This window comes from Podarcis vaucheri (genome assembly GCF_965113315.1).
Source record: "Podarcis vaucheri genome assembly, chromosome: 14".
In the NCBI taxonomy this organism is placed as follows: domain Eukaryota; kingdom Metazoa; phylum Chordata; class Lepidosauria; order Squamata; family Lacertidae; genus Podarcis; species Podarcis vaucheri.
The window spans coordinates 9,439,661-9,462,320 of NC_138752.1; the positions used below are offsets into that span (position 1 = coordinate 9,439,661).

At 47.2% G+C, this 22,660-nt stretch overlaps 1 protein-coding gene across 1 annotated transcript in view; it reads right to left on the minus strand.

Moving 5' to 3' along the window:
* INSYN1 (inhibitory synaptic factor 1) overlaps positions 1-20,879 on the minus strand; it is a 128,763-nt gene extending 107,884 nt beyond the window's left edge. Inside the window, exons 1-2 of the mRNA XM_082198827.1 lie at positions 19,695-20,879; positions 18,061-19,017 (exon numbers count right to left, since the gene is read on the minus strand). Coding sequence (XP_082054953.1) covers positions 18,061-18,222 — 162 coding nt within the window. The 5' untranslated portion in view covers positions 18,223-19,017; positions 19,695-20,879. The remainder of the gene's footprint in view (positions 1-18,060; positions 19,018-19,694) is intronic.
* Between the last annotated feature and the right edge of the window lie 1,781 nt (positions 20,880-22,660).

Sequence of the window (22,660 nt, forward strand, 5' to 3'; positions counted from 1 at the left end):
CTCATTTTCAGTGAATTCTGTTGTGATCCACTCATCACAAACTGTTATCAGTGACTGCCTTAAGTGTTTGAATACCATGGAGGAATATGTTTGTCAAAAGAGAATGACATTCCTTAGTTGCAGCAAATCAAATTATACGCCACATATATTAAACTGTGTGCCAGGAATACGGATGGTTGAGGAATTGCAAATTCCAACATGAAGCTGACACAATTTGTACCTCGCTAGATAAATGTGCAGATTCATCCAGATGTGCAAAAGCGATTATGCTTCAGTGTGTGCATTTCTCTAAAATTTGCAACTCAGTTTCACAGCTCAAAAGAATGAATAAGATAAAAAAAAATTTAAAGTGTGCATTTTTTAGATAAGGCACTTCAAAAAAATTTTTTAGTACATGTAGAAAACAGACTAGCCCATCCACCCCTAGCTGGGATGTCATTGTATGTATGATGTACTTTTCTGAGGGTTAACAAACTATTAGAGTGAGGTTGTATTAATAAAGATGTCCTCAAAATATTCGAAGAGCCCTTCTGCATCAGACCAAAGCCCTTGAGGTGAGTACAAAGCAGGCATCCCTAACCTGCGGCCCTCCAGATGTTTTGGCCTACAACTCCCATGATTCCTAGCTAACAGGACCAGTGGTCAGGGATGATGGGAATTGTAGTCCAAAACATTTGGAGGGCCATAGGTTGGGGGTGCCTGGTACAGAGCAAGACCAGTGAAGGACGTGGCCTGAGGATTTTTCTGAGGGCCAGATACAGAGGCCCAGAGGGCCACATTTGATCCCCAGGCCTGAGGCTTCTCACCCCTGATGTAATTCCACCCCTACGAGCATAGCAGTACATCAGACCAGTGCGATGTGATATTTAGGCCTGCCTCGGTGCCAATATGTTGCACCCACCAGCTGTGTTGTTGTGCAGGTTTTTATGCAACACAATATACATGATCTAAATTGCCATAAAGTTATATGAGCATGTTATAAAAGTTGTTTGGAAGCTGTTACGCTTTAGAGACAGACCTCTATCCTAGTAACAAAAGCCCTTGTAAAAAAAATAAATCTCATAGAAAGGTTGTGTCCAGGTATATGGGATGGCAAGGAACTGGTACAAGTGGCAAGCGAGATGAGCAATTAATCAATCGTGGTAAAGTACTAATAATATTAATGAGGAGTCCCGGAGTTTCAGCCTGAAGCAGAATGGCATAGTTCAAAGTGAGCCACAAACTGGAGGGGATTTGAAGGAGAGGAACAGAGATAAGGGACCAATGAAGTCCCAGCATGCATGAGAAAAGACTGAACTAACCATGTGAGTTTGGGAGAGTGCGATAGTCCCTCTATTCCTGAATCTCCTCATTGAGAGGCCTTTGACTGCAGAGAGTCTGTCTCCAGACTATTGGAAAGAGAGGCTTCCATGGCAGAATTAACACTTTTGGGTGGGTGCAGAGTTGAGTATACCTTACTGCTGCAGGATGGCAAAATGATGGTGTCCCACCCCATCCCAAATCCATTAATTATTTTGTGGCACTCTGCAGTTTCCCTGACTGCCTACACTTCCTGATCTGAGAGATCCCCATGGCAGAAGTTAGCCTCATGACTTCGTTTCCCGGGCTTCAGTTGAAACAAGGGAAGCTGTGGGAATTGGTTACCAAATGTTTGAGATCTGTGCACTCATTTGAGGTGTGTGTGTCGTTTTTTTTTTAAAAAAGAAGCCTGTCCTTTTAATCTTTCAAACCAAAACACTGCACCATGAACAATGAACAGCTGCCAGGAGCATGGCAGACAGCCTCCATGGCTTCCTGCACTAATAATAATAATAATAATAATAATAATAATAATAATAATAATAATTTATTTATACCCCACCCATCTGGCTGGGTTTCCCCAGCCACTCTGGACGGTTTCCAACACAATATTAAAATACAATAGTCTATTAAACATTAAAAGCTTCCTTAAACAGGGCTGCCTTCAGATGTCTTCTAAAAGTCTGGTAGGGACAATCTGGTGGGAGGGTGTTCCACAGAGCAGGTGCCACTACTGAGAAGGCCCTCTGCCTGGTTCCCTGTAACATGGCTTCTTGTAGTGAGGGAACCACCAGAAGGCCGTCAGAGCTGGACCTCAGTGTCTGGGCTGAACGATGGGGGTGGAGATGCTCTTTCATGTATACTGGGCCGAGGCCGTTTAGGGCTTTAAAGGTCAGCACAAACACTTTGAATTGTGCTCGGAAATGTACTGGGAGCCAGTGTGGGTCTTTCAAGACCGGTGTTATGGGCTACTGGACCCAACCATCTGGGCTAGTTGTGGACTAGGACTTTAGAGACCAGGATTCAAATTCCCACTCAGCCATGAAGCTCACCTGAGCAAGTCACTGCCTCTCAGCCTAACCTACCTTTCAGGATAAAAAAAATTCCTTCCAGTAGCACCTTAAAGACCAACTAAGTTAGTTCTTGGTATCAGCTTTCGTGTGCATGCACACTTCTTCAGATACACTGAAACCAGATCCTTCTTGCCAGATCCTTCTATATAGTGAGAAGGTGGGGAGGGGTATTACTCAGAAGGGTGGTGGGAATGGGAGATTGGCAGATAGCTGAGATGAGCCTGTTGACGACTCTTAACGACTGTAATAGGTCTTACAGGAAAAGGCAAGGGGTGAGAAGGTGAGAAATCTACCTTTCAGGGGTTTTGTGGGATTTAAATGAGTAGTGAGAAAACCACGTAAACAACCTTGACCTTGCAATAAACAAACATACAAAGAAGCACCAGAAAAATAGGTTACTGTGAGGATTAAATGAGTTGGGGAGAACCATGTACACCACCTTGAGCTTGGAATAAATAAATCAATACCGGAAAAATAGGTTTGCACAATTAAAGTACTGTATATTCACTTGACTGATTCCTGACCACAGATGAACAGACAGGCTTCAGCAATCTTTGCGTCCTATTCTGTTTTCATATGAATTCTCCAACATCCCTCATATTGAGTCTACCACCTGCTTTAGCCAGAAAGAAATCTATCTCCCAGGCTTTGATTTGCACTTGGGAAGCCAACCACTAACCTATCAGCAGGCCCCAGAGGTAATTTATGGACATTGGTCAAGTCTCACAGGAACAACGAGCAGAGAGCAGCTTCTCAGGTCATAAATATCACTGCTGATTTCCAGGTCTCTGACTACACGTTTCACTCACAGACTTCAGCCTTCTCCCAAGGAGATTTGTAGGCAGCACAGAGACCGCAATAATTTCTCCGTCACTGACACGCACCTTCCACTCCCTTGTGAACCAGTACCCTGAGAACTGTTTAACAAAGTAAAGGCAGCAACAAGGAAAAGAGACAACAAGAAGTGCAGAAGAAGAAAAGGGGGGAATGTCTCCCATTTGTATCCAAGGGGGGAAATCCTCAGGGTTGCATCTAAAGTAGTGCTATGTGTCATGGACTGGTTGGACACAGAGGAACGGTGGGAGGAACCAGCTGGGGAACCCCCAAGGGAAGATGGCTCAGAGCCCGGGGTGTGGTGGTGGGACAACAATGAGTGGTCAAAAGAAGAAGACTTGAGAAGAGGCAACAGGACTTAGTGAGCTGGGAGAGTCGATGGCAGAGAGAAGTCTAGAATCAGAGGCAGAACCTGAAGCAGATGAGTGGGAAGAGGGAGGTCTAGAAGCAGAGCTAAATCAGGCTGGTGAAGAGTTACAAGTGTCTCCCCCTTGTACTGCAACAAGCTCCCATTCCCCACTTCTTTCCCAGAACTAGAAGAGAGCTGAAAAGGGTGGAGCAGTGGCAGGCTGCATGCAGGCACAGTCTCTGATTGCTGGGGGGGGGGACGGGACCTTGCAGACCAGGGGACTTAGACAGATGTGGGGAGACAGGGGCTTCCAGATTCAGCAACTGATTCATGGCGCCAGACCTACTGGATATGAGTTGTTGTGCTCATCAGGCCTGACACTCCACCAAGTCTGTGAAGAGCTAACTCGGCCAATGACAGGTGGCCTCGGCTGTAGGCGCTCCTCAAGGGGCAGAATCAACTGGGCCTGCAAGCTCTGCAGCTGAGTCCTCGTGTTGTACCAAGAAGGACTTGGGTGACTTTGATTCAGATGAGAGTCACCCTGCTCAATGGGAGCTCCCGACATCCCTTTCTACACAATAATGGCCCAAGGATGTGACTGTCCCATCATCCTCAGATGATGGGACAGCCATGCAGACTCTCCAGCTCCACAGCCACGCGGAACTGGCTACTTTAAGGATCACATATGACTCTTTGGACTGAGTGTGACAACTGCCACTGTGCGTAAGGGTGAGGACTTGAGATAATTCTGGACCTCAGCTGAGACATCATCTTGCATTGCTTACCTAACAGGACCCACTGGGAGTTGTCCAGGTTTCTTGACCAGTTTTGACCTGACTGAAGAGGCTCTGATTTTTTATTCCAGTGCCCCAGTTAACCTCAAGCCTCAGCAGAACGGGATAATTAGTAATCCTGGAACGTGGCCAGTCATTCCACAAGGAGTTTTAAGGAATTGCTCTTCCCAGTCTGGGAAATCTCTGAAACTTTTCACAGGGATTCTCAGTGGTCCACCTGCCCTTCACTCTGAGACACATGACCTAGGAGTATTGTGAAAGCCGGGCAGGCAAATATTTTCAATCCTAGACAAGGACCATCTTTTCATTCCATGTACATTGCAAAGGCTGATTTAAATATCAGCTCTGAAAAAGGCCTCAAGCCTTGGTCCCATCCAATAAATGCTAACTAGATCAACAGATCAGGCACTGCAGAAATCCTTGCGTGATAAGATACGTAAACATACACAGCATAGGTTCTATTATCTTTGCTCCCATGTGAATTTTCATTCTGCCCAGTCTATCAGATGCAAAGTTCATTGAATATAATTAGTCATCCTGATATAATAACAAGCTTTCAAGGGCTTCAGTCTCTGATATATAGCCAAGAAGCTAATCAAATGCTAAAGTAAAGAATGCTCACAATAGACACTTGACTCCCTCTTTGAAAGGGAAAGCCTAACTGGCCAGTTTCTCATACTGTGATCCAATACTGACTCACCTGGAAGTCAGGCTGGGCAAAGTGTGGTAACAGGCTCAGGGGGCAAGTGCTGGGGGGGCTCTGTCTGGGGCTGATCAGAATTGAAGTTCAGCAGTATCTCAAAGGCCACAGGCTAGCTGTACACCTAACTTTTTGTTTGTTTCTGAGCTCTCTGACCCTTCATTTCACTACTTCCTTTATCCTCTTTCCTCTTCTCAAGTTGGCACACACAGTTACTCCCATCCTTAAGAACTTTGTGTGGTTTTAATCCCACCCAAACTGACAACTTGCCCTTCCTTTGCAAAAGCTGGTATGCAAACATTCTGTCTAAATTTGTTCCCTCGCTGATTGGAATGCTCTGGAGCAACATTCCATGATATCACATTAGCTAAGCCGATCAGTGTTCACCATCACATCACAATTCAGTATAGTTGGGGTGCTCCAACCGCTAAGCAATCAAGGACTATGCAAAAATATACATGCACAACGACGAGATTTATTGCTCTGGTACACAAATGTGACTAGTTCAGTATAGCAACCAGATCAAATACAGATGTACCTTGTTTGAGTCTCTGAGGCTCACTCATATTAATTGGTGAGTCCTAATGAACACAGTGCAACTCATAGTCCCATGTGATTCTCCTTTGAACCACTGTAGACCTGCATTCACTATGTTGTATACAGTTATGCAATTCCCCATATGTGATCAAGCTCAAGGGAAACTGGTTTGCGACTTCTCAGCAGAATATAAGTGCACCATTTCCCCTCCATCCTGAAAATGGTTTCGTAGCTTTTAAAAATGAGTGCTCCTTTTAATAATAAAATAAAATGGCAACAGTAAAAATAATGTGACTGATATGGTTTAAATGAATAGGCATTCATATTGTGCTTTCAAAAATACAAAAGTCAGACAACATGAAGGCTAGTAAAGGTAAAGGTACCCCTGACCATTAGGTCTAGTCACGGACGACTCTGGGGTTGCGGCTCTCATCTCGCTTTACTGGCCGAGGGAGCCAGTGTTTGTCTGCAGACAGCTTCCGGGTCATGTGGCCAGCATGACTAAGCCGCTTCTGATGAACCAGAGCAGAGCATGGAAACACTGTTTACCTTCCCGCTGGAGTAGTACCTATTTATCTACATGCACTTTGACGTGCTTTCAAACTGCTAGGTGGGCAGGAGCTGGGACTGAACAACAGGAGCTCACCCTGCTGTGGGAATTCAAACCGCTGACCTTCTGATTGGCAAGCCCAAGAGGCTCAAGGCAAATGAATGAAATTGGCACTTAATTTTCTGCTACCACCCACAGAACAAATTGTGAAGGCAGAGGAGAAGTTGGACTAGCTCTGCTGGAAGAAAGAGTGTGGCAAGTCCTGATTTAAAGGCACATCTGTTTACACCCAGAATTAGCAACTTCTGAAACAACTTTGGATGTCTCTGATCTTGCCAAGAAGCAGGCCTTAAGAGATGAAGCCTTAAATGGCCTCTGGTTGATCCCATCAGCCTTTAGGGATAATCCAGCTAAGTGCCTGTGAGACAAATGGCAATAAAGGACAAATCCCAACTCTTTAAGTGTATTTTCAGTCCCAACTAGAAAAAGCTACCTGTAGAACTGCCATCAGAGAATGTCCTTGATTCATTTGAGGGTTGTCAGTTATTAAACAGTTAATCATAAAAATTTTAACTAATTCATAAAATTTGCACTACTCATGGGATAAAATTATTGTGTGTGTCTCTGTGTGTTTTAACATACTTTGTTTTTAGAAGATTCATGCCTAAATAATAGTGGACACTTCAAGAGGCATTTCCTTCCCTCCTTCTGTTTAGAAAATGCACGCCTGGATCTCTGAAAGCACCATCAGGCACCATAAAAGACATTCTCTTTCCTCCTGCAGGAAAGAGGAGGTGCAATTGCTCTTCTCCGAAAGGAAACATTGTTTGATATACAGTCATACCTTGGAAGTCGAACAGAATTTGTTCCGGAAGTCCGTTGGACTTCCAAAACGTCTGCAACTAATTCAGAATGCAGCTGCCAGAGTGGTGACTGGGAGTGGCCGCTGAGACCATATTACACCGGTTCCAAAAGACGTACATTGGCTCCCAGTACGTTTCTGAGCACAATTCAAAGTGTTGGTGCTGACCTTTAAAGCCCTAAACAGCCTTGGCCCAATATACCTGAAGGAGCGTCCCCACCCCCATCGTTCAGCCCGGACACTGAGGTCCAGCGCCGAGGGCCTTCTGGCAGTTCCCTCACTGTGAGAAGTGAGGTTACAGGGAACCAGGCAGAGGGCCTTCTCGGTAGTGGCGCCCGCCCTGTGGAACGCCCTCCCACCAGATGTCAAGGCAATAAGCAACTATCTGACTTTTAGAAGATATCTGAAGGCAGCCCTGTTCAGGGACGTTTTTAATGTTTGAAGTTTTATTCCGTTTTTAATGTTCTGTTGAAAGCCGCCCAGAGTGGCTGGGGAAACCCAGCCAGATGGGTAGGGTAGAAAGAATTAATAATGAAATGATAATAATAGTGATAACAACAACAACAACAACAACATTCAGAAACCAAAGTGCCGCTTTTGATTGGCTGCAGGAAGCCGCGAAAGCCCCATCAGATGTTCGGCTTCCAAAAATAGTTCGCAAACCGGAACAGTCAGGGTTTGCGATGTTCAGGAGCCAAAACATTTGAGAACTAAGCTGTTCAAAAACCAAGGTATGACTGTACTTGGACTCCCAGCCACTCTATAACCGGATACATTATTGCGATCAAAATCTCAATTAAAATGTTCATTCCCACCACCACCGCTACAACCCTAAACCTTAAATATCACTTTAACATACAGCAGGAAGAGAAAGGATTTCAGTAACACATGCCCCCCAACATTTCTCAGACTAACATAGTGACATTTCTCATAGTGACTCATACTAACATAGTGACATTTCTCCCCACTCCTTGTACCCCCATTTTGGGTTGTGCCTCCCGTAGAGCATTTTCTATCACAAGAAGGACGAGTGTCACCAACAGGACACAGCGCACAAACATGCTCCGCCGTCCTGCGAAAAGCCCTTAATCCTGATTTTATTGTATGTCATTCTTTGGTAGATTTACAAAAAGAAAAGAAAAAACACACCTTTTTTTTTTTTGAAAGGGGCAATATTAGATGCAGACACACAAAGCATTTTTTCAAATAAAAAAAATAAAAAATCAAGACTCCTTGTGCTCCGCTCCACTCCCCCTTTTTTCCTGCCCAGGGTGGTCCTGCCGTCTGCCTGCCCCTCAGAATCAGTGCATGCACCGCATGGAGCACATGAGCACAGGCGCCATCAACCTGAAAGTCGGCCCCCGCGCCATGCTGGTAAGAGCAGGTGGCGGGGGGTGGGGTGGGGAGATGGCAGAGGTCACCATGGGCCGGTTAGACAAGCCTCATGGGCTGCTACCGGCCCATGGGCCTTACGTTGCCGACCCCTGATCTAGTCCAACCCCCTGTAATGTCCAATACGGGGATCGAACCTGCAGCCTTGGCATAATTGGCACCACTCTCTAACCCAGGGGTAGGCAACCTAAGGCCCGTGGGCCGGATCCGGCCCAATCGCCTTCTCAATCTGGCCCGTGGATGGTCTGGGAATCAGCATGAGTAGAATGTGTCCTTTTATTTAAAATGCATCTCTGGGTTATTTCTGGGGCATAGGAATTTGTTCATTTTCTTCTTCAAAATATAGTCCGGCCCCCCACAAGGTCTGAAGGACAGTGGATGGGCCCATGGCTTAAAAAGGTTGCTGACCCCTGCTCACACCACCTGAGCTATCCAGGCTGACCAAGCACTTGTGACCATGCAATTGGATGCACGGTACCAGCGCTGTACAGTGGTACTTCGAGTTACATACACTTCAGGTTACATACGCTTCAGGTTACAGACTCCGCTAACCCAGAAATATTACCTCGGGTTAAGAACTTTGCTTCAGGATGAGAACAGAAATCGTGCTCCGACGGCGCAGTGGCAGCAGGAGGCCCATTAGCTAAAGTGGCCCTTCAGGTTAAGAACAGACCCCCGGAACGAATTAACCCAAGGTACCACTGTATTTGGGTTTTGCTTCATTTTTGTTTTTAAAAGCCCAATATGCAAGGTGAAAGGCCCCTTGACCTTGTCTCCAGTGCCCGCCTTGGGCCTGCCATTGCTTAGCTGCCTGCTTGCCTCATCAGGCGCAGTGGTCAGCAGCCTCCCCGATCCTTCCCTGGCCCAGACCCTCCCGATCTCAGAGCTGAAGGGTTTGTCGGCAGCCAGCTAATCCCTTAGGACAGACGGCTCCTTCCCTTGCTCTTACCTATTGCTGCAGAAAGTCCATCTGGAGTTTATTCCACTTCAAACAACCTGGCAATTCAGGCACCATCGCCTGGGATAAATCCAGGCTGCTGAACTGAGCTTATTTCACATCAGGCAAACCTGCCACAAATCTGGCTTCTGGGAGCAACGAGGGAAGTAGGCACACTTCATTTTGCTGACAGAGATATGAGTGGTAAATATAGAGGGCTGCATCTCTTCTCTTGAGTTTTGACACACACATGGACAGTGTCTTTCCCGAAGCGACAAGCAAAGCTTCCTTCAGTTCGATTGGGAAATGGCATGCCAATTACGAGTATTTTTAGAGTTTTTCTCGGAGTTCTTGGACTCCGAATGTTGGTTGCACTGCATCAAATCACTTTCAGACCGTAGCTTTTGCTTCGTCCAAGACCTGGATGCTAATCACATCACAAAGGAAACACCTGCAATGGGGTTTTACATTTTTTATTTTAAGGCTTCTGTGATTAGTGAGCAAGCCCTGTGATGCTCTGAGCCTTGGTGAAAAATAGGGTTTGTGGGGAGGTTGATAGCTCGATGGCATAAACTTTGCATGCAGAAAGTCCCACGCCAACCCTCTGTATCTCCAAGCTGGAAAACCCTTCACTTTGAAATCCTGGAGAGTCCTTGCCAATCAACATAGTTAGCCTTACTTACAAAGTGTCCCGGGAAAATAGGACATCCTGTTGTTTTCACAGAAGAACAGTGGCCATTTTGGATACTACAATCTCGCAAGGTCTTGCCCCCCAAAAGCACTTTGGGGTGCAGTGCAAGATCTTGCCCCAGAAAAGTGCTTTTTCATGGTGAGATCCTGGCACGGGTCATGTGACTTGCCCAGGAGTGCGTCCCAGAAAACATGAGTCCCAGTTTTTCAAATGAAAAAGTTGGATGGTATGAGTTATCTAGGTAAAGGGTAAAGGGACCCCTGACTATTAGGTCCAGTCGTGGCCAACTCTGGGGTTGCGGCGCTCATCTCGCTTTATTGGCCGAGGGAGCCAGTGTACAGCTTCCGGGTCATGTGGCCAGCATGACTAAGCCGCTTCTGGCAAACCAGAGCAGCACACGGAAACGCCGTTTACCTTCCTGCTGGAGTGGTACCTATTTATCTACTTGCACTTTGACGTGCTTTCAAACTGCTAGGTGGGCAGGAGCAGGGACCGAGCAACGGGAGCTCACTCCGTCACAGGGATTCGAACTGCTGACCTTCTGATCGGCAAGTCCTAGGCTCAGTGGTTTAACCCACAGCGCCACCCGCATCTGTATGAGTTATCTAGATGGGCCAATAATCTGAAGCAGCTTCCTATTTTCCCAATCTGTGGAGGTCATGAGCATGTCTAATCAAATGCTTGAAAGCTTCCTCACTCAAGCATCCAACAACAGATGCAGAGGCTTTTGTGATAAGTTCTGCATGCTACCCCCAGCCTAGCCCAAATTTTCTCAACCTGTGTATATTACAAGGAGACAAAAGAGACACCCCCAAACCCCATTCCCAGATGTCTTGGTGTTCATTACAACTGCTGGAAGAGTTTTAATGACAACACTAGTATCCTGCCCCCTTAAACCCCATGCCATTTTGAACTGTTGGGATGGTGTGTATTAGAACTGGATGATGAATAGGTAATCTGAATTGCATTTATCCACCTTCATTCATACCTATCATCAGAGACCTGGTTCTCACGGTGACTTTAAACAGGTGTCTGGACTGTTCCACTTCAAACTGCAGGGGAGCGGGCTTGTCACCCTTCCACTCATCCTTTGCTTTTTAAAGTCCGAGAAGCTTTTCATTTGCTCTGACACTTTCCCCAGGAAAACCCACTGTTTAGCACTGAATTGTAACAAACATCACCTGGGTTTTCTATGGGTTGACGTCTGTTCTGATTCAGAAGGAAACAGTGGGTTTTCCAGGGGAAAGTGGGGTCTCCTGGGGAAAGTGGAGCGGCAAATGAAAAATCTCTTAGACCTGTGCTTAGAAGGCACGGGACAATTGAAAGTCTGGGCAAGCCCTGTGTGAGTGTGTGAAAGGATGAAGGTTCACACAATCAAATATACTTCCAGACAAATATACTTCCAGACATAACTCCCTGCACCCAGAAAACCAGGGAGAAGACTGGATTAGAACCCCAGGGAGAAGAGTGGATTAGAACCCCTTTCTATGCATGCCAGCTTTCTATGTGCAGGGACCAGCTATTTTCTATTTTTTTAAAAAATGAAGGAACCCTCTAGCATGTGAGCTTCCACTTGCTGCCTGAATTGATATAACCCAGAAATAAAGTGACCACCTCAGTTAGAACTCTGCCCAAATCCCATCCTTCCCTGTCTTATAAAAATCAGTAGGAATTTACCTAATGCCTTCACATCAAGATAGGCATTAGACAACCTGCAACTTGGACCAGAAGGAGCAGAGGATCAGCACTCCGCTCATGACCTGGTGCCTGTTGCCCATCCATGTCTCCCTCCCATCTTCTGAGCACAGAGCCGTTTCAGCTTTAGACATTATATGCCCCTGCTGCAGCCATGCGGTTGGCGGTGCTCTTATGGGGTTCTCAGAGGCTATTTCTCCCTAGTTGCCGCAGTGTCTCAGTCTGAGAAAGGACCTTATGGATACAGAGCCCTTCTTCAAAGTGAGGTGTTGTAGGGTAAGAGGCTATAGAGCCATCACTGTTGCTGCTGTGGCTGTTCCTGCAGTGGCATTAAAAATCTCAAGCACAAAGGAGGCGCTGAGTGGCATTTCCTGGGCATTTCCTCAAGTGGTTGCAAGTCTTTTGCCAGGCCAAATTCAACTTTGGAGCCCCAGAAGGGATGACAAGTTGATTTCATTAAGGTATTTTCCAATTGGCACCATTACCATGCCCGCCAACATTTCACAACTGAAAATAGAGAGATGTTCATATAGAACCTGCCCTCTCCTTCCAGGTTTCACTTTGTGAGCTCCATGCCCTCAGCGTTGGGGTCAACATTAGGCATTGTTGGGCACCTAAAGGTAAAGGGACCCCTGACCATTAGGTCCAATCATGGACAACTCTGGGGTTGTGGCGCTTATCTCGCTTTATTGACCGAGGGAGCCGGTGTACAGCTTCCGGGTCATGTGGCCAGCATGACTAAGCTGCTTCTGGTGAACCAGAGCAGTGCACGGAAACGCCGTTTACCTTCCCGCCAGAGCGGTACCTATTTATCTACTTGCACTTTGACGTGCTTTCGAACTGCTAGGTTGGCAGGAGCAGGGACCGAGCAACGGGAGCTAACCCCGTCACGGGGATTTGAACCTCCAACCTTCCAATCAGCAAGCCCTAGGCTCAGTGTTTTAGACCACAGCACCTACAAAGCCCCTAACCCTCGCAGGGGGCTCACCAGCCACTCCCTGGAGCTTATTGCTCCACCTTGCTGTCGCTGCCTGTTCACCTGCCCTCTCTAAACAATATAACAATAAGGGCAAGGAGATAAGGCAGCAGCCGGGTGGCTGTGCAGACCAGACACAGAGGAAGAGGAAGGTGCCTTCACAGAAGACCTCTCTTCCCCTGGTTCAAAGTGCAATCCTAATCATGGCAACTCAGAGGCTATACTGAAATCAGGGTGGCTTACTCCCACGCAGGTGGGGTCAGCCTTGCAGCCTTAAATGCCAAGAGGGCAAGGATTCTTTTAGCTGAAGGTATATTAGGACTATAAGGGACGCGGGTGGCGCTGTGGGTTAAACCACAGAGCCTAGCACTTGCCGACCAGAAGGTTAGCGGTTCGAATCCCCGCGATGGGGCGAGCTCCCGTTGCTCAGTCCCTGCTCCTGCCAACCTAGCAGTTCGAAAGCACGTCAAAGTGCAAGTAGATAAATAGGTACCGCTCCGGCAGGAAGGTAAACGGCGTTTCCGTGCGCTGCTCTGGTTCGCCATGCTGGCCACATGACCCGGAAGCTGCACGCTGGCTCCCTCGGCCAGTAAAGTGAGATGAGCACCGCAACCCCAGAGTTGTCCGCGACTGGACCTAATGGTCAGGGGTCCCTTTACCTTTATACTAGCACTAAGCATAATGATCCTAGGAGAGATTGTTATTGATAGATCCAAAACAGCAGCTGCAATGTCTGAAATGGCCACCTAGTGCACTGCCTGTGGCCTCGGTGTTCGTGTTCCCACTTGGAACCGTAATTTCTGGAGACCCTAAGAAGGCAGCTGAATGATAACACTTTGCAACTTGCGTGTGTGTGTGTGTGTGTGTAGGCATTGCAAAAGAAAAGGCATATGTGCGAAGAGTGGTGGTGGTGGGGAGAATATTGATTGTTCCAGCAGCCAACTCTTGTATTGGGCTAAAGGTCCTGAGCAGTCACTGGTCTTGATTTAGGACTGTTGTGTCATATGTCAGTGCAGTCCAACAGAAGCTGGCCTTATGAGTTAATCAGGCTCCTAACGGATTCGAAGAAAAATGGTTAACTTGGCGGAATAGTTCTGGAAGACGTAGGAGGGCAGAGGCTAATTTGTCTAATATTATGTCACCATGCTGAGTAATTACTTTGTTTTGGAAGGAAGTAATCCAAAATTGGATTGATATGACGCTACACAGAGATTTACAAGAATGAACTTCAAGGTCTCAACTTTATGTTTTGGGGGTGGGGGAGGTTGGGGGTGAAGTATTACCCAACACTTTTTGGGGGGTGTTATTGGGTTGTTGTTTTTATTTTGATTATATATATTGTGATGTTTTTATGTTGATCTTGTTCTGAGAACCGTCCTGAGACCTCTGTGTATAGGGTGGTATATAAATTTAATGAATGAATGAATGAATGAATGAATGAATGAATGAATGATGAATGGATCCAGGTTCCAGTGATTGGACATTGTATGTCTAGATCATGTTTCCAAGGAAGAAATGCATCACACAGTATAGCCAGCTCTGGAGGCAGATGCTAGCACTGGATGCTATTGAACTGGGTCACAATTCAGTAAAGGAGAGCTATGCAGTGAAACGATGGGGAAAGGAAGGAGTTGGGAGCGGAGAGGGAATATCAAAGGCCATAATGGGCTTGGAGTCATACCACTTGATGCAATCGTTGCAAAGTGTTTGATTCAATACATTTTTCAAAGCCATCCTCTCCAAACTGTGTGTCCTTTTCCTTTCAACATCTTCCCTGCAGAGGAAGCACGTGAGTGCAGGGACTGTAGTTCACCAGGGAAGCACATATTTCCCATTCACCAAGTCCCAGATCAGCTGGTTAAAACAGGAAGCCTGTGGGTCTAGATGTTGCTGTTTCTGAACCCTCACCTGCCCCATCCAGCATGACCCGTCATCAGGCATGATGTAAGTTGCAGTCCTACAACACCTGGAGGTCCACAGGCTCTCCATCTTGGGTTAAAAGGGACAGGTAGCAGGCAATGGGGGGAATTTCTGACTGAGATCTCAGAAACTGGAGAAGATACTACTAGGCTGAATGGACAAATAATCTGATCTAGTACAAGGCAGTTTCCAAGCAGGAAGAAGAAGGGGGAAAAGCTTTAAGAAGTTTATCATGCATGGAAATCACATATGTATGTATTGGACTCATCTGTGATTACACCATTTTTATGGCTTCTCCTACAAGGAAGAAAGTGATTTTTAGGTAACAAAATGCAAAGGATGAATGATGGATCTAACCTTTAGATACCTATAGAGGAGATAATATTCTCAAGTAGGGATGGAGGAGAAATTAGATTCACTGTGGATATAGATTTGAATCTATCAAATTTGCAGTTCCCAAAGCAATCTGTGAACTGAAACACAGCTCTCATTTGAATTTTGCACTTATCAGAATTTTGCACTGTGTTCCTCCAACCAAATAATGCTTACAAAGATGCATGTTTTGGGGGAAAGTGTGTGTGAAAATGAATACAAAAATGCTGGCAGTGAGGGGGAAATTGTTGCCAAATTATTTTAGTCAAAACTGCATATTAAAATGCGTCGATTAGCAGAAATTCACACTAAAATGCTGATGAAGTTTCACAAGGATTAAAACCAAAAGGTAAACTGCTGCAAATCTAGAGAACTGAAGTTTGGAAAAATTGACAAACCAAGAGAACCAAAAGATCCAGTGCAATTGGCAAAATACAGTCCCAAAGGCCACCAAGCGGCCAGCTCTTCGGCTATGAACACCTTGCAAAACTCCATCTCAAGTTATGTTCTCAAACAAAATGATCAGAACTGACTGCGAACCATACTTTTTTCTTTCATTCTCGCTGTGTGGATATTGGATGTGGTTACAAAAGTGATGAAGGGGAAAGGCACTCCGTACAACCTCAGAGACACCCTCTACAATGTGACTTCCAAGCTTGTGCCCTGGTTCTGTAAATGGGTCAGAGCTTTACAAACCTGACCTGTGGTCAGCCCAAATTGAAACCCAAATTAAACTCTAAGTCCCTCCTTTTGCAATGGACAGTCGGCAAGCAAACCATTCGTGGGAGCAAACGCTATTTCATATTCAGCTGAATGATTTCCAGGGGGCAGGCATTAGGGGTCAGCATGTATGGGAACCTTCTAAGGCCCACATCTTGATAGGAGCCCCACTACCCATTCGTAGAGCCTTCTGTTCTGGCTCCCATTCCTCTTTGCTGTCACATCCTCTCACCTGCCCCATTGGAGAGAACAAGCAAGAAGAGGTGCAAGAAGAAGGAATAGTAACATCCTAGTCCAGTCCTCAGTGGAGGCTGATCTGTTAGGGCGAAGGGAGTGCTGCCCCATAAGTAGCAGTCTGCGTCTAGTCAGCCCTCCTTGCCTGATTTCTTACATCCAGTCCAGGGGGTGCTGCTTCCTTCTCATTAGTCTCAGCGCTGCTCTTATGGAACTCAGCAGGAAGAACCAGGGTGGGGGCAAAACAAGAACGAGTCTTTTCTGCCCGTCATTGGCTCTCTGGCTCCACCTACTGTTGGGCTCCCTGCCTCCCGCCTTATCAGTTCCAATGGGCATCAGCCACCACTGGCACTGACGTGAATTGGGCCCAGAGGGAGAGGAAAGAACGTAATGGTGACAAGGTTGGCCCACATTAAAAACATTTCCATTGTACCTTTTATCAATGATCTAAAAGCACTTTATTTTATTTATTTATTTTTTAAAAACCCAAACAAACAAGCAAGTATTGATTGAGAGCTCCCCCAAACCTGAAACTGGCCCTGCTGGCAATTTTTATTTATCCACTAAATTTGTGGGAGGGATTCCACAGCATACCAGAAATGTACAATTAAAGTACTTTCTTACCCTACGGCAGCAAAGCGTATTCTTTTCCCTTTTAAGTAGGCATGCTGCAGTTTGGAAAAGTGTGGGGTGGGATGAATGGGAAGATGTATAACCCTCCCTCTGAATAAAACCCTAAAATCCATCCAAAATCAGGATGAATGCTCGTTGTGCTATAACTTCCCCGCAAACAAATCAGAGCAAATGTTCCATCAAGACCAGGCGTAGTCTAACCTCCATGTAAGCTTTGTGCAAGCGAAGCAGAATGAATGCCCCATAAACAGGTCATAAGGAGGAGCCCTTTGTATCCCGCCTTTCCGCCAAATCAGGGGCAGGGAACTAGGGCCCTCCAGATGTTTCTGAGCTATATAGCATCATCCCTGGAGGGATCTAGCATCGTCCCCATTGTTTGGCCATGCTGGCTGAGGCGGATAGAAGCAAGAGTCCAGTCACATCTGGAGGGCTGCGGGTACCCTACCCTGCATCAAATGCCACTTTTGTCTGGGTAGCTATGCTGCCCCATCTCCTGCCTGAAGTGGGTCTCCAGAAGGTGCTTTTTTCAGACATAACCACAGCTGTTCCTTACAATTTGGGCTCAAGCTGTTAACTATAACAAAGGCCCAGTGAGATACCGTTATGTTACACAACAGGGTACATAATGCCCGAGGGTGCATTGGGCAGCGCAGAAAACAATTTCTAAGAATGTGGCATGACCTTATTACTCTGTTTCATTCCATAAGAGGATCATCACCAAAGGCACATACACGTCATAAATTGCAGCTGTTACGGCAATTTTGCCATAGCTCTGAAAATCCCACTCTGAAAATTATTATGGCCCAACTTGTCCTACTTCCAAAGGCTCTACTAGGTATTGTTTACTCACTTAATCAATTAGTATTATGCATTCTTACAATGCCTGCCTGCTGACAAAGCAGTTGCATTCTTGCGATTACTTTAGCACTTTTGAGCTCCAGCATCTCCCGTAAGCTCACAATGTCCCATGGCATCAAATTCAACCCAGAGAGAAATGCACCAGCCTCAGCTTGTGGGGGCGGGGGGGGGGGGCAAACACACAGCAGCAGCCTACCTTTTTGCAACCATTTAAAGACTACATAACCCATGCTGCAGCAAGAGAGCAAAATAGGCACCCACGGAATCTTTACACAACCTTGAAATTGCCACCACCATCTATGGTGCATTGTGTCCAGTAGCATAAAGACATGCACAGAAACAACCTTTAAAGTGAGACACACCAATATAATGTCAGAGAACTTGAGCTGGGCTTGGAATACAGGGATGAAAAACAGAGCTAGGCATGGAATTCTCCCGCAGGCTCATCTATACACTAACTCTCTGCTCCTTCTGAAAATTCACGTACGTTTTCTCTCTCTAGCTCCGCACCTAGTCTGTGTTCAACTAGTTTACAGCAGCCTGACCAGGCCCTTGCAGTTCATTTCCTTCCTCTCCTCCCCACGACTCCAGATTACTCCACACACTCCCGTTTGCATTTGCCAACCACACTTACTTCACGGAGCTCCTTGGCCACCTCCTTGAGTTCTTGCAGGATGCCTTCAAGCTGCCCGATCACCATTTTCATGCGCCCCCTGATGCGCTCCCTCTCGCTGGTGTTACTGCTGTCGGTAGCGTTGTCAGTGGGCTGCCTATCCTGCAAGCCCCGGGAGTTCATCCTTCACAGGGTGCCAGGAAGCTGGGGCAGAGCTGCGTGGTGCATCCTGCTTTTGCCCAGCCAGACTGTGCCTCCACGGAGCCCCTCTTGGCTGGGGAGATCTCCACATCTTAACGCCCACCCACCCTGCCCCAGAAAGCCCCAGCCACACGCTCACCTCCTGCCACCTTTGCGATCTCCCCACCCTAGCAGGATCGGGGCAGTAAAGCTAGGGCAGTTGTGGGGAGATCAAACAAAAAATGAATCGGACAAGCCCCCATCTGTCCCAGTTGAGTATAGAAGATCTGGTATGACCATCTGACTGCAAGGCTGGTCGTATGGGATTGCCATGAACAGCCAACCCAAGGGGTTAAGGCTTTATTATTTGCACTCCACTCTGCAAGCTCTGAAGTGCCTGGGTCTAGATAAAGTGCAGAAAGAAGCCAATATACCACGCCAGTCTGTGCCACGTTTGCTGTCCCAACAAGGAAAGCATCACTTCCAGTTAGTTCACCACTGTCCCTTTGGAGAATCCTCTGGAGATCCTGGAGGCAGGACCTTACTGCTTGGCCTCAGCGGTTTCCCCACACTTCTTCCGCAGAGGGGTCCCCCATGGGACGGGAGATCTTTGGCACCGCTGCCATCTCTATTGCTGGTGGGCTTAGGGGGCTATGCAGGACTTCCAGCCTCAGCCAAGCTTGGGAGGTCTCTTTGCTACGAATCTCAGGAAGCTCCTTAAAATGACAAACGTAGTTTTAAGCATAGAAAGTGGGCACCCGTGAGATGCTGGAAGCACAAAGAATTCCACACCACTTCCTGCATGGGGGGATAAAAGAGAGAGACACAGAGAGGGGGGAAAAAATCAGCGTAGTCAGGATGCTTATCTGGAAAATGCCAGGAATCTTCTAAATCACTTAATAACCAGCTTGGACCAGGGCTTTGCTGTGCTAACTTCCAGAATCCCTGGGAGCCCTGAAGACCACCACCCTCTTTTCATCACAGAGAAGCACCCGGTAGTGATCTAATTAGCAGAGATCCCTTGAGAAGGATCACCCAGGCTCTGGGACCACTCCTTTGTCTTGCCCCACAAACTCCATCACCTTCCAAGCAGGTCAAGCTTTGTCCTGACAGATCAGTCATTTGGGCAAGGAGCACCCCAAGACCACAAAACACTGGTATCACATTCCTCCCCCCCCCCACACCAAGAGAAGACATCAATCATAAATAGTTCGTGTATGTGTGTGTGCACGCACACTGATTTTCACACATTCCTTGCACATCCCTTTCTGCTGGCCATCAGATATAAACTTTAGCATTCCTCCAACCCCCCAAAATATTGCCTCCCCTAAAGGCTATCTCCTTCTAGGCCCTCAGATAGCAGTGCCTGCATGGGCTCGACTGGGTCATAAAAATAATATTTTCAAAAATCCTCTGCGAAAGGAAAAGGACAGCTGCTTTTTGACCCACTATGATGACTTAAAAAGCCAACTTACTAGCAAGGCGGCTGCTTCCGTAGCCTGTCGAACCCTCTTGCTCCAAGCGGACCCCTCCTCTCTCTTCCTTCCATGGCTTTGGATGTCACAAGCAGATTCTTGGGTCCTCTTCCCTTTCCCCAAAGCTGGCTGAGCCTGGACATGAGTGGTGAGGTATATCCAGTTTTTTTTTAAAAAAGAAAATCAAATCCAGGGTATCGACACACATGCACACACACTTCCACGTCTCTCAGATTAACCCTTCAGTTGCACATGGATGAATCGTGAGTATTGCCCTTCTGGTTTCCTTCAAGTATGGAGGAGAGAGAGAGAGAGAGAGAGAAGGAGGGGGGAGGAAGAATAGGAAACTGTACCCACTCCCCGCATGAATAGAGAGAAAAAGCCCCCGCTCCCTCCCTGTGGCCAGCTAGCCAACCAGCTGGGGAGATTAATCAGTTCAGTTCAGAAGCTCTGTCTGTGCAGGCTTTCCATCTGCATAGCAGAAGGGAATGTCTCCACCAGTCCAAGGGCCCTGGTCTCCAGTCCACAGGTGACATGGCTCCTCCAGTTGAAGATGTCTTGGGGAGGAGGTGGAGGAGGAGGAGGAAGAAGAAGAAGAGGAAGAGGAAGTCAGTGTCCTTTTCCCTACCTCATCCCCTGTTTTTAGGGCATAGGATGTTGCTAGGTCAGCTTCTTGCCAGCAGCCGGCCGGCCGGCCACCCTTGGAGCTATTCGGCAGGGCAGTGCAATCCAGGAGACCACTTCTGTGCTGCCTTTGGACCCATAAGTAGCTGAGCTCAGATGCTGCTCACATCCTGGCAAAGGAGTCCTTTCCTGAAGCTAGGAAGACGGTGGCAGAAAGGGATGGGGGGGGAGGAGAAGAGAAGCACACTCTTCTTCCTTAAAGCTTCAGAGCTCTCCAGTTCTGCCTTGACTGACAGCAGTGGGATGCTAGTGTCCGACTTATGATGCCCAGTGCTTCATCTGAAGGGAGAGCCATGCAAGTGGGTAGAGAGAGAGAGAGGCTTCTTCTTTCCTCTTGCAAGTCAGATCTCCCGGAGAGTGCTTGAGAGTCTTGTGCTGGCTGCTCGGCAAGGATGTGCGTGCGTAGCTGCCTGGTCCATGTCCATGTCCCTAGGAATCTGTGGAGAACTGTCCTGGTCTCCCCAGCATCCTCACAGCCTGCCAGCTTGACGGCTATTGCTCAGCTTAAAGATGCTTGGCTTGTGCTGTGTCAGAAAACGGGGTGGAGCCTTGGCAGAACAGGGGGATTTAAAGGGCCAGAGTACTGGAAAAATCCAGGCTGCAAGCAGAACGTTTCCGTCTGTTTGGCTTTTAACTATTTCTACAGCCATCTTCAAAAGTGATCAACTGGGGAGGGGTGAGTGGGGGGGGGTTTGCGGGTGTCTCCAGACTTCCAGGAGGGACAGAAACACATGTCAAAAGAGCAGACTTGCACAATTAAAGTGGATTAAAATGCTCTCTTTCCCCAGTGAAAGAAATCCACTTTAAAAATATATATCATTTTTTTGTAGCTTGGAGAGTGATGGGGAAATTCATTGAAAAGTGTGAGATGGGTTGGGTTGTTTTTGTTTTGATTGTGTGTTTTGTGGTTTTATATTCTGATTTTATTCTGTGAAATGACCTGGGGACCTGCAGGTATAGGGAGGTATATAAATTCAATAAATAAAGAAAAATTAAAAATGAACAATCAGAAGATATCAAAACACCCCATATGAAAATCAGAACAAATTCAGAATGAATTCTCAATTGTCATATAAATGTCCTCCAAACAGATCAAAACAAGTGCTCAATAATGAATGGACATAGTCTAACCACCATGCAAGCTCTGTGCAAGCAAATGGGGGGGGGTGCTGAATATATAGCTCAGTTGCTTTGAGCACGGTCCTGATAAGACCAAGGTTGCAGGTTTGATCCCTTCATGGGACAGCTGCATATTCATGCATTGCAGGGGGTTGGACTAGATCAGGGGTTGGCAATGTGTGGCCCATGGGCTGGATGCAGCCCACAAAGACCATTTTACTGGCCCACGAGTCGCCCCTGAACCAAGCTGCCCACTCGGTGAGTCCCCTGTGCACTGTGCTAAACCAGCATGGCGTGGCAGAGGGACTCGCCAAGCGGAGCCAGAAATCACATCTGCGCACTCGCAGATACCAGAAATCGCATCTGTAAATGTCCAGATGCCAGAAATTGCTTCTGCACAGGTGCGGTTTCCAGTGTCTGGGCATGCGCAGGCGCGATTTCTGCCATCGCAATGCGCCAGTCTGGCCCACGGACAATCTCTGTGGGAGTGATCTGGCCCATGGCCGGAAACCTTGCCAACCCCTGGACTAGGTGATCCACAGGGTCCCTTCCAATGCTACAATTCTATGATTCTGTAGGAGCCCTGTGTGTTTTTAAACTCTGCACAGTGAATGTCAAAGTTACACATTGTTGGCAATGGGCCATCAGACTAAGATGGGATCTCTAGACAGCCCTCCCCACTTTGGGACTTCCTGCCACTTCCCATTGGGGCACTCCCACCCAGTGGCGTAGCGTGGGGGTGCAGGGGGGGCCGGCCGCACCATCTGGGGGTTAGGGGGCGCAAATCCACGGGTTAGGGGGCGCAAATTACTTGCCTTGCCCTGGGTGCTGACAACCCACGCTACGCCACTGCTCCCACCAGCCTTTATGCTCTGGAATCTCCACCCAATCCTCACACACTCCCAGCCGAGTGCAAAAGGGCTTGGATTGTGCCCATTGTCCAGGTTCAAAGCTGAAGACCGAGGGGACAGAAGGAGCTACAGATGGACCCAGGGACTGACTAGTGGTAAAAGAATAATAATATTCAGCTAAGAAGGATTTTAGCGTGCCCATAGATCCAGTGTTATTTTTATTGAATTATATGGAAGGAACTGCCTTCTTACATACTGATGTCACCTAGAATCTACTGTGCAAAAAATGGTGCTTAACAACAATACCATCCA